Below are 15,152 nucleotides of genomic sequence, written 5' to 3'. Positions count from 1 at the left end.
GGACTCGCAAACCTATGGCCTCAATACTGACTTTACAGCTTCAAAATCTCTGCACCCTCAACTTTATCCCATGTTCAGCTTCCTCCTCCTCCTGCCCCCGTGACCTTGCCTCACCTCACCTAACCTGTCTATCTGCCTACTCAACAACCTGCTCCACCCCTCCTACTGACCAATCACAATAACCTCCTACATGCATCCACCTATCACCATCCCACCTACCCTTCCCCAATCCCACACCCTTCCCTCTGTATATTTTTGGGCTCTCTCCGTCTCCCCAGTCCTGACAAAGAGTTTCGCCCTGAAATGTTGATTTTCCTGTTCCTCAGATGCTGTCTGACCTGCTGTGCTTTCCCCAATTCTCATCTATTGACTCTGGCTTCCAGCATTTGCAGTCCTTGCTGTCTCCATTTTATGACTTGTGTTGGATAAATGCTGTAGGGTGAGAGATTGTTGAATGGCCCAACTGTAATCTAGTTTGGGAAAGTGTTTGGCAAAATTATACTAATTGAGTCAAATTCTGCAGACAGAAAGCATATACAGATGTATGGTTTTAATGTTTATAATGCTTAAACATTTTTGTTTAGATTTTCATCTTGTTCTGCTTATTGTATTTCAAACTCTGAGTAACTTGTTTAGAGGAGATTAGGATTATTTTCATTAGAACCACAGAGTTTGAGGGGGTTCCTGATTGAGGTCTACAAAATCATGAAAGGTATAAACGGTGTTTAGCAAGAAACTTTTTCCCAGAGTCGGGGACTCAATCAGTAGACGTCATGAGTTCAAGGTGGGAGTGGAAAAGTTTAAGGGAGATAAGCGTGGAAAGTTCTTTACGTAGAGGGTGGAGGGTGCCTGGGACACATTGTCAGTGGAGATGGTAGAGGCAGGCACTATAGCGTCACTTAAGATATATCTAGACAGATACATGAATGGGCAGGAAGCAAAGGGGTACAGATCCTTAGAAAATAGACGGCAGGTTTAGATAGAGGATCTGGATCGGTGCAGGCTTAGAAGGCTGAAGGGCTTGTTACTGTGCTGTAATTTTCTTTATCCTTTGTTTCACTTCAGAACTAATATTGTAGCAATCTTTTGATATGACAAAAGAAATTTGATTTTATGTCTGTTTCCTGCTGAATCACAGTCATTTTTGGTTATCTCCTTGATAGACCATTCAATTTTCATTAAAGTTTTAATTTTCACTCCCACAATGTGATCAATACAGGCTTAAGGCCCAGGTGGGTTATCAGAAACATAAAATCTTCCCCTAACAGTGATCATGTTCGTGCCATCTCTCCAAACATCATTTTCCACCTCTCTAACATCACTTAACTTGAAATCTGTGGTTCCCATTTGACAGCACTATGTTTGATTCATAACTGTCCTCTGGAACGCACTAGCGACCCACTCAGTCAAAAAGAGTTTGGGCACAGAAACTGAAGCTGTCTTTTTCGGCTTCGTTCATGCCCCATGAAAACATGAATTAAAAGAAAAAATTCCTTCAACCCTACAACCCTGAGATTTCTACACTTCTCTAATTCTGGCCTCTTTCACATTCCTGATTATAATTCCTCCACTGTTGTTTGCTGTGTTTTCAGTGGCCATGTTTTCAGTTACCTGGGCCCCAACCTCTGGATTTTGCTCCCTGAATTGCTCCGTCTCCTCTTCACTTGTCTCCTTTGAGATGCTTCTTGAAGCATACCTTTTTGACAGAGCTTTGGATCTTCTAATATCTCCATGCCTTGCTTGATCTCCTATACTTTGTCTTAAAATGCTCTGGTAATTTGTATTGTGGCACATATTTCTTACAACTTCCTTGCTCGAGCATCTTCAACTCTATTTATCTGTGTTGATTGCTTTGGTTCTCTGTTATACTCCTGACAAGATTCTTTCCTGTTTGGTAAGCATTTGTGTTGACCAATGAACTGCTACCAACATAATGCTGCCATAATTTGGTCATTTCTATTACATAACATCTATTTTAAAATTTTGCTTCTATTGTCATTTACAAATGTTTACCCTCTATTTAAATAAACTATTATTTGAGTATGTCATACAAATCAGTTATATATGGAAAGCTATCAAAAGCTAAAAACATACATAAAATCATTGTACGTTTATTTCAAAATTAAATCTAAAAATGAAACATTGTCAAATGATATTAAATAAAACATTTATCTGACTGCAACTGAAAAAATGCTAAATGGTTCAATATGAGGTGGCATTTGTCAGTTTGAAATTAACTTTTAATTCTGATGTCTTGAGTTTTATTTCAGCATCATAATAAATTTATATCCATTTCCTCTTTTCTCAATGTGTTACTGCTGCTGCTGATGTGATGTATAGGTGCACTGGATTAGCCAAAAATTAATGTGGAACATTAGAATAAATAAAGCCATTCATTTGGTTAGAATAAGTGCATCACAATTTAGACAATTACTTCATTTTAAGTTGTCTTTGCAGTATGTTTTAAATTTGAGTGCCTTGACACTCATAGTTTGAATATGCGCACTTATCTCCTTGCTTATTCTTTGGATCATGGCTAGAGACTGTTGTAGCCAGTCATCATGAAAGATAGCTGGGCGGACCTGTAGAACACTTGTTTTGGGATTTTAAAACTCAGGTTTAAGTTATAAATCTAGGGATAATATAATGAAAAGGTGTTTGGTAGCTTAAAAGTTTTGTTTATGAAATTATTCACAGGTTCATAACACTAGTTTTCTGGAACATATTGAAAGATTCCCTGTCTGTATGTTGAATATTGTATGCTAACCATGTTCTGATATTTCTTGCTTCCTGACCAATTATGCTAACCCTCCATTTGCATGCTCTCTAAGATACTAACCATATTCTTCATTAGTGCAGAATGCTTTTTGCATTTTTTTGCTTAAATTTGCAACTAATAGATAATAGTTTGGCCATTTATTGCTGAAAGATTTAATTTTTGTTCCTTGAATAATGCTGAAGTTTTCAAATCTACATGAAGAGCAATATATTTACAAACCGATAATTGTTTTAAATCTCCATTGTGGAACTGAGAAGCAAAAAGTAAACAGTTTATTCAAAAATCTTGTACATCTGTGTTAACCACTGTCTGGTCCCCTTTTCTAAGCTGGAGCCACCTTTGGCAAGTTCAAATGCCTGGCAGCAGCTACAGAAGCTGAACCAGGATCTACAAGCTGAGCTGGAAGTTCAACAACAAAAACAGGAAGGGGTAAATGCACAAGCTCAAAGCCTAAAAAAAAGCTATCAGGATGCCAAGGAGCTCCTGAGACAACAAGAGACAAAAATGCAAAACCTTCAGGCCAGATTGGACATTTCTTTATCAGAGGTTGCCATAAATGAACAGTCATTATCTAAAACACAAAATGATTTGCGCCTTGAGCGTCAAAAGTATAAAGAACAAGCAGATGAATACGAGAGAAAACTAAGTATGTTTAGCAATAAGTTGCAAGAGAGTGAAGAGAAGCTTCGAGAGGTAGAGGGGCTCCTTCTTGAAAAAACACAAGCTTTTAGGGATCTAGAAAGACAAATGGCTCTTCAGGATGACTATCAGCGTGAAGTCAGGCGACTACAAGAGCATCTAGAAGGAGTAACCAGTCGGTTGCAGAACAGTGAACAAGGGGTCATTCTGAGTGAAGAACGTTTTCAGAAACAATATGAGAGCCTGAAAGACAAATATGAAAAGGAAAAGGATATCCTATCACATGGTGTACAAGAAGCTGAAGAGAAAGTTAGAGAATATGAAGATCGTCTGCAGTCTTTTGAGGTTCAGTTAGAGAGAGCTCAAAAAGAAAAACTGGCAGTATCTTTCAAAAGCAGTGAAATGGTGAGACAAATGGAAGAACATGTTGAGATGACTGAAGGCACAGTTAAAAGGCTGACCCATGACATAGATATTTTGTCAGCTGAGAATGAACAATTGAAGCAACAACATCAGGAAATTGTCAATCAGTTGACAGAAGCTGATAGAGAGGTTGAAGGACTGAAGTTAGAATTGGTGAAGGAGCGAGCAAGATATAGAGATTTGAATGAAGATTTTGAAAAAGCTATTCAAGAGGTGAATAAACTTAATAATGAAGTGGAAGAAAACAATTTTAAAATGGTGTCACTGAAGGAATCTTATGAGAGGGAACTTGAAAAGAAAAATAAAGACTTCAACGAGGCTTTAATTAAGCTGAAAGTTTTAGGTACCAGCTTGGAGGAGACAGAAAAGAAACTTCAGCTTAAAGAGGCTACACTTAAAGGCCTTGGTTGGCAGGTACCAACAGACATTGATATGCTTATAGAGAAGAAAGAAGAACTTCAAAATAAGTTAGAAGAAGCTGAAGCTAGGTTGGCTCAACAGGAGATAAAACTGCAGGTAACTGAAAACAGTTATCAAGAACTTCTTTCCCAAAGCAATAAACTCCAATCAGATACTGAAACTTCAAGAAAAAATGCTGAACGTGGAGCAAGAAGAAACCTGATAGGTAGTTCTACAGTTGAAAATATTCTTCATGCCACAAGCAGTTCATTTGAGCCAGTGGAGCTTGAGATCTCAATTAGTTGTATCGCACAGCTTTCGAAAGAATTAATGGCAAGGCTTCAGCTTTTGGAGAGCCAGTTATCAGCAGTGACTGGTTCAGTAGGACAAACATGCACAGAATGTTGGTTTTCAGGACTGCCGTCCTCTCTGAATACCGAAAGTTCATGCTACAAAACAGCAGATGGTTGTATTATAGACCTGAAAAAATGTCTGGAAATTATATGCACACTTGAAACTAAGCTATTAATAACAAAACAAACCATTAAAGGGGAAACTGCTTGTCCTTTAGATGGATCAGCAAGTCTGCAATGTAATGCTAAAACTCATGGAGGACTGTCGGACCCTGAAGTTCATTTAAAAGAGCAGGGAAAAGAAAACCAGTCATTAACTTATTCAATGTCTCAGCAGCTTTCCAGTTCAAATGTCAGACTTCAGATACGAGTGCAAGCTGCAAACTTTGAATTCCAAGCACTGCAAGCTAAACTGTTTCAGTTGCGTCAAGTGTTGGAAGGTTTACAGCAGAAAACTGGTCAGCTTGCTCAAAGATGGGACTCTGAACAACATGGACAATTGTCTGACTTGGTACATGCATTGCAAAGTTCAGTACAATACTTGCAACAAATGGAAGAAAGTCTAGCCAGAAAAGAGAGAACATTATTCAGTGAAGAATATTTAATGAAAGCCTCTTTATCAGAGGAAGAAAAGCTACAATGTTTAGTTGACAAACTGGCACTTGAAGCAGCAACACTTGATAATATTGCTGATGCTTTGCAGAATTCTGACTCTGGAATAAAAAGTACTTTAGATGAAATTAGAAAGCACAGTGAAAACATTACTCTGATTTCACTAGAAGAAGTCAGTAAAATAGGACCTTCAGTTCTCAACAAATTATTAATTGAAGGAGAATTTTGGACAAATTTTCCTATGATCCATGAAAGCAAGACATCAGATGTTGACGAACAATTGAATGAACCCATGGGAAGTTATCTCAAAATGATGGCAAACAGTACTTTGGTAAAAGGCGAAATTATGTTCTGGGCTCATAATATTTTGGAGGCTTCAGAAGAAAAATTACAACATTTGAAAGCACAGTATATGAAAATGCATCACAGAAACCAGAACCATAAACAGATGCTCAGGAATGTTCTTGATGCGTATGGCACATGTCGGTTTGATGGGCTGCTTGAGGAAATTCGAAGTGAACTAAACCATGATGAAGAAGGTGAATCACTGTTCTTATGTTCACAACCACTCAAACTGCCATTAGCATCTGTTTCTGCTGACCAAGATTTTGAACTTCAAGTAAGGGCAGAGTTAGTACAACAAATTAGGAGAAATGCTTACACATTGAAGAAAATGTCAAACTCCATTCAGTCAGGCACAGATGATGATCTTTGCCTCTTGGCCAGAAGGCTTGTTCACAGTATGGATTGCATACCTGCATTGAGCAGACATAGTAATTCAAAAATTATGTGGCCTTTTCTGCTTCAGGATGCAGTCTTACAGGCTGAATTATCATATGTAATCTCCAAGATTCAGTTGAAGCATGACCTCGCACAAAGTGGGAATATACAGCTGAGATTGGAGGCAATGAAGATGGAACACTCAAACTTCACTACTTTGTTACAGAGCAAACATGCTGCTGAGCTGAAAAAGCTGAAAGAGCAACAGGATTTGGAGCTAAAGAAATTAAAAGAGGAGATTGTAGAGTTTAAAAAGTTGGATATTTCACAACCGGGCATTTGTGCTGGAACAACTCATATCCAAATTGAGGGAGAACCAATTGACTCATTAGACAAAGCTATTGAACTGCAGGACATGGCAGCAAGGCATAAGAAGGAGCTGCGGGAAGTGAGAGAAGCATATGAAGCAGAGGTGGAGAAATTAAAAAGGGAGATAACAAGGGCAGGGGAGACACTCAGACTGAAAACTGAAGAAAATGTGAAGGAAATAGATTCATTGACTATCTGCATGGAGAATTTAAAGGCAAAGCATGTTGAAGAGCTCAGGAGACGAAAAGAAGATTTTAAAATGGAGAAGAGAGAGCTAGAGCAAAGGTTTGCGAGAATAAAAGAAGAACTCACACATGAAATAGAAGCTTTAAAAGAATGTAGCAATCTCAAAGAGGTGGATGTTGTATGTGATCTGCAGAGATCCACTGACCAGTACAGAAAAACAGCAAATGAGCCACCTTCTGTGATCTTGCTGAGAAATCGCATACAAGAGCTGGAGTCCCAGATAGATGTCATGAAAAATAAGATTGAAGTCGGCCCAACAACTCTGCGGGAGAAATATGAAAAGGACTTGGAGAACCTCAAGGTGTCCATGTGTTTAATAATACCGACTAGTATCTGCATGTTGCTTGTAGCGTTACACCTTGCTGCCAGCAATTAGCTTGTTTGTGTTCTGTTTAGTCGCTCAGCCTGCATGGAGGATAGAATTGCATGATATATTATTGAACTGGGCAAAATCATGCAGAGTAAACTTTGCAAATTCTGGGGAAATGGTAGAAAGAATCAAATACTATTGGGGTAAAATTTGCTGAACAGTAAGAAACTAATTGCATAACTTTGCATAAAAATATATTATGAAAAACACTTTCATTCTGAACTCAGCTAGCTTTATGGCATGAGTGCACTTGAATTGTACCTGAAATTTGCCCAGTTCTTCTCTTTCCTGTGCTTTTAAGCAATCCTTTCAAATACAATTGAACCCGTTTTACTATTATGCAAGTGGATTGTTTTGATGACTTAACCACCAATTAAATGTATGTTGTACTTGAAGGAATCGAGGGTACTGTCCAAGTAAATTCAGTGTAATGATTTGTCCTATCATCTGAGGTTAAAAAATTAGTATACCTCAGATTACACAATAAATAATTATATCCTGTTGTTTGTATACACTCTTTGCCATTAATTTATTCTTCATGTATAAAATCATTTTATTAGACCAATGTAAAGTTTTGCCCCTTTTGAGATTTGTCAAACTGTAAAACCTTTTACAAATTCGAACAAATATCCTAAGTAAAGAAAAGGTTACAAACTATTTTCTTCTAACAAGCCTGCACATTAAAAATAAATTTTCTCTTTTAGTTGCAATATTTCGTTTAATTTGAATAATATCATTTGTCAATTCAGTTAAATATTTTGGATTTATGATTGTCAAAACAGTGGGTTCAATTGCACTTGATTAAAAACATCTCTTCATAGCTGTCCAGTGTGCTCAGTAATGTAAATTGATGGTTATGTTGCCCTTTGCAGTTTGCCTTGATGCTATGCTACTAATTTATGAATTTCCCTTTTCTCTTTCCTTCTTTTTCAGCTGGCTACATATCTCTATCGCACTTTGAGGCATTAAAAACTAGCAACTTATTTCTTGTCAAGAAATGCTGTAAAATCCTTAAATTTATAATATTTTATATTTAGAAAGAGGTCACCTTTTACACTGTTCAAAAGTCTTTAAATTGTCCCAAGTGATAAAGTGCTTGGGTGACTAACAGAATAGTGCCTTTTTCCCTCTGGCAGCTTGAGTTCAAATCCAATAAGCTACATAAATGAACATTTTCTTTGTGTCAGCATTAAATGCCACATTAATCTTTGGGGCCCATAGTTCAACTCATGATGTGTGTTTACTAAGATCATATCTAGCAAGGCGTTGTTCATGTGAGGGGGATTTGCATGTTTGTGATTACTAACAGCCATCAGTTGACCCGACAAGCATTTTTTTTGGATTATCAGCTCGGTGTGCTGTGAAGAAGATTGGCTGCTTGATTGAAATAATGGAGGGTGATTGACACTGAGATCTGTGGGCCATTGAAAAGTTAACAGTTCGTGGGACAGAGGAAATGATGAATATATTTCTGAAGAGCTATTGATTTTTGTGCTTCAGTAAAGTGATGCGATAGTCAAGCATACAAGTGTATGTTTGAATCCATTTTGAATTTGCTATTCAGTAGCTCCTGAGTTTTCAAAGCAAGTGAAGGTTAAAAAAAATCATACAAGGGTTATACAAAATAAGCATACATAATATTTAAGCATGTAAAAACAAAGCACACGCATTGAAAATCTGAGAAATAAGATTTTGTGGAATTGCACAACAGTTCAAGAAAATTTGATAATGTTTCTGCTGTGATCCTTTGTCAGAATTTGTATTGCAGTTCAGTTCTGATAAATGGGCCACAGTTGAGGATAAGCTTTCTGTTTAGATTTTGATCGATATGCTATGCATTTCCATCACTTTGTTTGTATTTTATATTTATTGTATTTTTGAAAATCTTCACCCATAGAATGCATTGCCCTACTTTCACATCTGTCACTGCGTGGATTTATATTGTCCTGGCACGAGGTTTGCATTTATTAGATTCTGTTAAATTTTTGGCGCAAACTAAAACCTTAGTTTGGAATTTGACACTGGTCAAGGAGATGCTGTTCAAGCCAGATCAGTTGCATGTTGTAAAGAGGCAGGTCCAGTAGAAAGTAGTTTGATTAATTACACTCCCATTATGTGTTGGAACATTGGTTGACTCTTATAATCTAATGATGGCAAACATTTTACTATGTTGGGATATTGCATCTAGTCACTGACTTAGAGCATTTTGCAGTGGCTACAATGATTACTGGACTTTTGTGTTTTGGGCCAGTGAAGAAACTGATTTGGAATACCTCTGACTGGGTACAAAACAATTTTCCACACAACAGCAACTTCCCTGAGGCCAGTCAATACCCAGCAGTCTCAAAGTCATAGCTTCTATTATGATTAATAGATTTGCTTTCGGATGTAAAGAATTCTTCCCCTCAGTCTCTACCTTAGTGAACACAGACTGTGATTTGATGAATCTCTGTTTTCTATATAGAGAATCAGTCTAAACTTATGAAGAATTCTGAAAGAAGTGCACTGAATCCTTCCAAAATAACTTGTTTTAAGTGAAGTTTGTTGACGCAGTGTGTTTTGGTGAATATTTGTACTACTTGGCCATGAAGCCTCACATTAATTGCTGTGATAAATGTCACCAATATGCTTTGCTGTTTAGAGGGTAAAATTTGTAATAGAAAATTCCACAGCAGTTTGACCATAGCTCTCTAGGATAGTGCTTTCTGACAGTTCAAAGAGGCAAAATGAAGAATAAAACTCAGATTTTGTCATGAAACGAATTGATTCAGTAGTACAGTATGCTATGGCAAAGTAGGATATGTTTGTGCAGCTTATAAATTGAATTTCATTTCAAATTGTGACGAGCAAAACTCTTTTTGAATGTTCCCTGGAATAGAAGGGGTGAACACGTGGAAAAATCTATTTTATTAATTTTCCTATCCTAAAAAATTGTAGTCATTGGAGTCCTGAGAGCAGATCTGGGCACCCACACCTTAGCATATATTAGCTTTGAAGGGAGTACAGTATAGGTTTACAAGAATGAGACCTGAACTTCAGAGGCTAAGTTATGAGGAGAGATTATAAAAATTATGCCTGGTTTTCTCTAGAATTTAAATCTCAGAATATGTTTTGGCTAAGCAAAGATATTAAGGGATATGGGCCAAAGGCAGATATATGGAGTGAAACCACAGATCAGCCATGATCTCATTGAATATGTACAGCTCAGTCACCTAGAAGGAAAAAGGCAACTTAATAGGATGATTTTTCACTTGAGGGACATTTCAATAATTCACAGCAGTTTCGTGTCATTTTTAGATCTTTTGTAGCTCAGTTGCCAGTTCAGTACATGAAAACTTTGCAATTGCTGATGTTGAAGAAAAGATGAAAGGTGCCAGTGCAGAATGGGAAAAAAAGCATTGTTAGTATACTTCATTGATCAGTTTTCTATAAATTAATTAGTGAGATGTTATCAGCAGTTAATTGTTTTTCATTGGCTATTCTGAGACCCGATATGCAGTATACTGTTGCAGGAAAGGCATTTACTTGACCACTTGATACCACTGACTTTCTGGTCATCTTGCTGTTGCTGTGAAGAAATCCTTTGGAAAATACGGCCTAACGATATTCTTGAGAAATACCATTAATAAGGTGTTGAGTTACTCCAGGAACTTAACAGAAACTGTTATGTGCTGGACCTCTCAGTAATAGCAACCCTCGTCATTTATAATCTAGAGAGTTATGGTCTTCTCATTATCCTTGGGTATTGTTTTGAATTCTGTGGTCTGTATACTAAATAGTGAGGGTTGTTGAATGCTAAATTTTATCTGTACATTTGCCATGTACACAGTTTTAATTATAATTTAATCTGAAATGTGCAAAATATTGGGAGGAAAATCTCACTGGCTGCATTAATGCACATCCTAGTAGCACAGTCAGACATGAGGGGTGACCTTATAGAGGTTTACAAAATCATGAGAGGCATGGATAGGATAAATAGACAGTCTTTTCTCTGGGGTCAGGGAGTTCAGAACTAGAGGGCATAGGTTTAGGGTGAGAGGGGAAAGATATAAAAGAGACCGAAGGGGCAACTTTTTCACGTCGAGGGTGGTACATGTATGGAATGAGCTGCCAGAGGAAGTGGTGGAGTCTGGTACAATTGCAACACTTAAAAGGCATCTGGATGAGTATATGAATAAGAAGGGTTTGGAGGGATATGGCAGATGCTGGCAGGTGGGACTAGATTGGATTGGGATATCTGGTCGGCATGGACAGGTTGGACCGAAGGATTTGTTTCTGTGCTGTACATCTCTGTGGCTCTATGAATGCCGAGGTACCATTTAATGGTCAACTCTTGTGAAATCTCACTATGATTATCACCTACTTTTTATTTAACAATGGAGAAGGGAAGAAAATAACACTAAGCTGTGGTCAACTAAGGCTTTAAAATCAAGCCAAAAATTCTAGTATTGCAAATTAGGCTAACATCATATTAACAAAAGAACCTGCAGTTCTGACATAAGGTGGACCAATCACATTTTGTAGTTAGGTCTTAAATGTGCCACATCTGCACAATAAGTTCTGTTGCATCATTATTAATTCTAGAGAGTTGTTTTTAATGATATTTGCTTCAGTTATGCATCTAGTAAGCTCGTGGTTAGATGTTCAGAGCATAGTCTTTTTTTCTTCTCGATAGGACCAATAGCAGTTTTTGTTTGTGAACACTCCTCCATAGAGAACTGGATTAAACTTGTTAACCTTGAACAATTGGTGTCTGTCAGTGAAAGCACTTGTTTGACCTATCTCCACCCCAGCTGGATTTGAACACAGGCCCCAGCAGTGAAAGGGCAAATTTTGAATACAGTTTGGGAAAACTGCAGTATGTCACACTATTGTAAATGCATTCCTTTGAATGTATTTGTGATGTTGCTCATAACTACTAGAGCAGTTCTTCCCTTGTTATTTCTTTGTCTCCTTTGCTGTTATGTGCCCTTTAAAACAAATCTCTTATTTACTATTTCAAATTAATATAATTGAAAAACTGAACAAGTAAAAGTAAGTAAGTAACATTTTCCACATAGCACACAATTGATTTTTTAAATTTTGAAGAAAACTCTTGTTTTTGACCAAGGGAGAACTCAGTGCAGACAGTTGTGACTTACACTATTTGGAACTTTATAAGGGATTTGTCATGATTATTTTTCTCGCCTTGATCTTTAGGCTACATGTGAACGTGGATTTTCTGCTATGGAAGAATCACATCAGAAGGTAATAGAAGAGCTTCACCGACAGCACCAACGAGAACTAGAGAACCTACAGGAAGATAAAGAGCGGTTGTTAGCTGAAGAGACAGCTGCTACCATCTCTGGTATGTGAGGAATGGATGAGGATGCTTTTTCTCATTGGTATCTTTGGGAATTTAAATTGGGAGTGTCTGTATTTTGTCCACCTACTAAAATCAAAATTCTGAAGCATTGATGTTGCCTAATCTATTGATTATTAAGTGTAATATTGCTCAGTGGACATCATCGATAGCATACTCATAAAATGTTTTATGCCAATTGCATTACCCATTGCTTTGAACAGCCATATTGATACTGATTTGCTTGTTATGTGTGGATATTAAAACTGAAACAAAAACCGAAACTGCTGGTGCAACTGAGCAGCTCTGGCAGCATCTGTGGGGAGAAAGCAATGTTAACATTTCCAGTCTGATGACACCTCATCAGAATCTTTATGACTGGTAGTTGTAGGGATACACTGGATGAACTCCATATTTTAAGAAGCAGAGATGCTGCAAAAAAAAAGTCATTAGAGTAATCAAGGTCTACAGCACAAAAAAAAGAGCCTTTCAGCCCATTGAGTCAGCACTAGTCAAAAATAACTAAAACACCTAACAATTCCAATCCCAGCACTTGGCCTGTTCCTTGTATCCCTTAGCATTGCAAGGCACATCTAAATATGACTAAAATGTTGATGTTATTATCTTGATGAAGGCTCTAATGGCTCCTCCTCCTCTGAAACACATCTGAGAGTAGCACATTTTTCAGCCGTTGTGCATCTCAAAAAGATTGTCATATCTGAATGTTATTAACAGCTGTTGTGGAAATGATTAGAGCAGTTTGTCCAACGCAGGCAGCATGCATTCACAGTTTGAGACGGGCATGTGTCAACTAAGGTTCTGTATAAGATTCGGAAACTGTGCTTGATAGTTTTGAAACAAGTATTGCCAGTCTAGTGAAATCAACAATGGCACTTTAATTTAAAAATGTGTTCAGAGGATGGAGAGAATAGATATCAAAATGGTTAGATTGATGAAAGAAGAACTGATATTTGTCAGAACGCTTCTGTGGCAGTGATAGAAATGGTTTGTTTTCATTTATACATTTAACATGCCCGTGACACAAACTGTTCATTGTAGCAACATCCTTTACCAAATTCTGAAATTAATTGACTGATTTCTCAATACATAAATTTTCTACACGTGCCATAAAAATCTGGCATGCACTTTCAATAAATGTAAGCTGATGTACAAATTTTCCAAACTCTCTAATTGCATATAAAGACTGGAGTTTGTAATACATCCAGCACAATAAATAGAATGCATCCATGTGGTAATGCAAGGGACAGTTTGTAGTTTTGATGGATTTAACAGTATAATTGCCGTGCATTTGCACCATTCAGATCTTCTATCTTTGAGACATTTCCCCTGTCAACACCCCTCAGGATCTTTTATGGTTCAATCAAGGCACCTCCTAACCTTCCAAACTCGAGTAGGTACAAGCCTGACCTCTGTAGCCTTTTCTCATAAGAAAGTCCAGTTGTTCCTGTTATTAGTATGCTAAAACTTGTCTGAACTGCTCCAATGCATTTACATCCTTCCTTGAAAAAGATGATCAGGACTCCAGATGTGGTCTCACCAGTGCCCTGTATATCTGAAGCATAATCTCCCTGTTTTTGTGTTCAATTCTTTAGTCGTAAACAATAACCTTATAAGCTTTCCTAATTATTTGCCATACCTGCATACTAATCTTTTGTGATTTATGTACCAGAAAACCCAGATCCCTCTGCATCTCAGAGCTCTGCAAATATTTGTGCAACATTTTTTTTATTCTTTCTACCAAAATGGACAATGTACAGTTTTCCACATTATACTCCATTTGCTACATCTTTGCCCACTCATTTAACCAATCTAGATTTTTATTTTTTTTTGCAGCTTCCTTGTGCCCACTTCACAGCTTACCTTCCATCTTTGTCATCAGCAAACTTGGCAACCCATTCCTTTTATCCCTTCATACAAGTAATTTATATAAATTGTGAACAGTTAACGTCCCAGTACTGATCCCTTTGGAACATCACTCATTACTTCATGCCAACCTGAAAAACATCTATGTTTACTCTGCTGACTAATCAATATCAATATGCTGCCCCAACCACCAGGAGTTTTTATTTTCTGTCATGACCCTTGATGCGGCAGTTTATCAGATATCTTCTAGATAATCCTCTTCTGCTCACATGCATCCATCTAATGATCTTGCTTCTTCAAAAAACGCACCATGCACTTTCACATAATTAAGGCATAATCCATGCATCTTGCCACAATTAATGCATCATCTTAATTCTTGGTAATATCCAGTGATAGGGATTATAATATTTCTGAGGTAAGATACTACCTAACTTAATTGAATGCAAATCTTTTTGTTCAGGTCAACAATTAAGCTCTTAATACAAACCCCAAGTTTTACATGAGTGCCACTTAAACTTTCACTCTTCTATGGAGCAGCAGTACCAACTCTCTTGTATCCTGAATAGTTTATGTCAATTTGGCACAGGAAGAGTCATAGAGATGTACAGCATGGAAACAGGCCCTTCGGTCCAACCCATCCATGCCGACCAGATATCCCAACCCAATCTAGTCCCACCTGCCAACACCCGGCCCATATCCCTCCAAACCCTTTCTATTCATTTACCCATCCAAATGCCTCTTAAATATTGCAATTGTACCAGCCTCCACCACATCCTCTGCCAGCTCATTCCATACACGTACCACCCTCTGCGTGAAAACGTTGTCCCTTAGGTCTCTTTTATATCTTTCCCCTCTCATTCTAAACCTCTAGTTCTGGACTCCCCGACCCCATGGAAAAGACTTTGTCTATTTATCCTATCCATGCCCCTCATAATTTTGTAAACCTCAATAAGGTCACCCCTCAGCCTCTGACGCTCCAGGGAAAACAGCCCCAGCCTGTTCAGCGTCTCCCTGTAG

At 37.7% G+C, this 15,152-nt stretch overlaps 1 protein-coding gene across 1 annotated transcript in view; it reads left to right on the top strand.

Annotated features, from left to right (window-relative positions):
* The window catches only part of LOC122562338, a 410,892-nt gene that overhangs the window by 359,931 nt on the left and 35,809 nt on the right, over nucleotides 1-15,152 (top strand). Inside the window, exons 17-18 of the mRNA XM_043715214.1 lie at nucleotides 3,107-6,841; nucleotides 12,110-12,257. Of these exons, the coding sequence (XP_043571149.1) occupies nucleotides 3,107-6,841; nucleotides 12,110-12,257 (3,883 nt within the window). The remainder of the gene's footprint in view (nucleotides 1-3,106; nucleotides 6,842-12,109; nucleotides 12,258-15,152) is intronic.

Source organism: Chiloscyllium plagiosum, chromosome 24 (assembly GCF_004010195.1).
Source record: "Chiloscyllium plagiosum isolate BGI_BamShark_2017 chromosome 24, ASM401019v2, whole genome shotgun sequence".
NCBI lineage: Eukaryota > Metazoa > Chordata > Chondrichthyes > Orectolobiformes > Hemiscylliidae > Chiloscyllium > Chiloscyllium plagiosum.
This window is presented reverse-complemented; position numbering and strand designations above follow the sequence as displayed.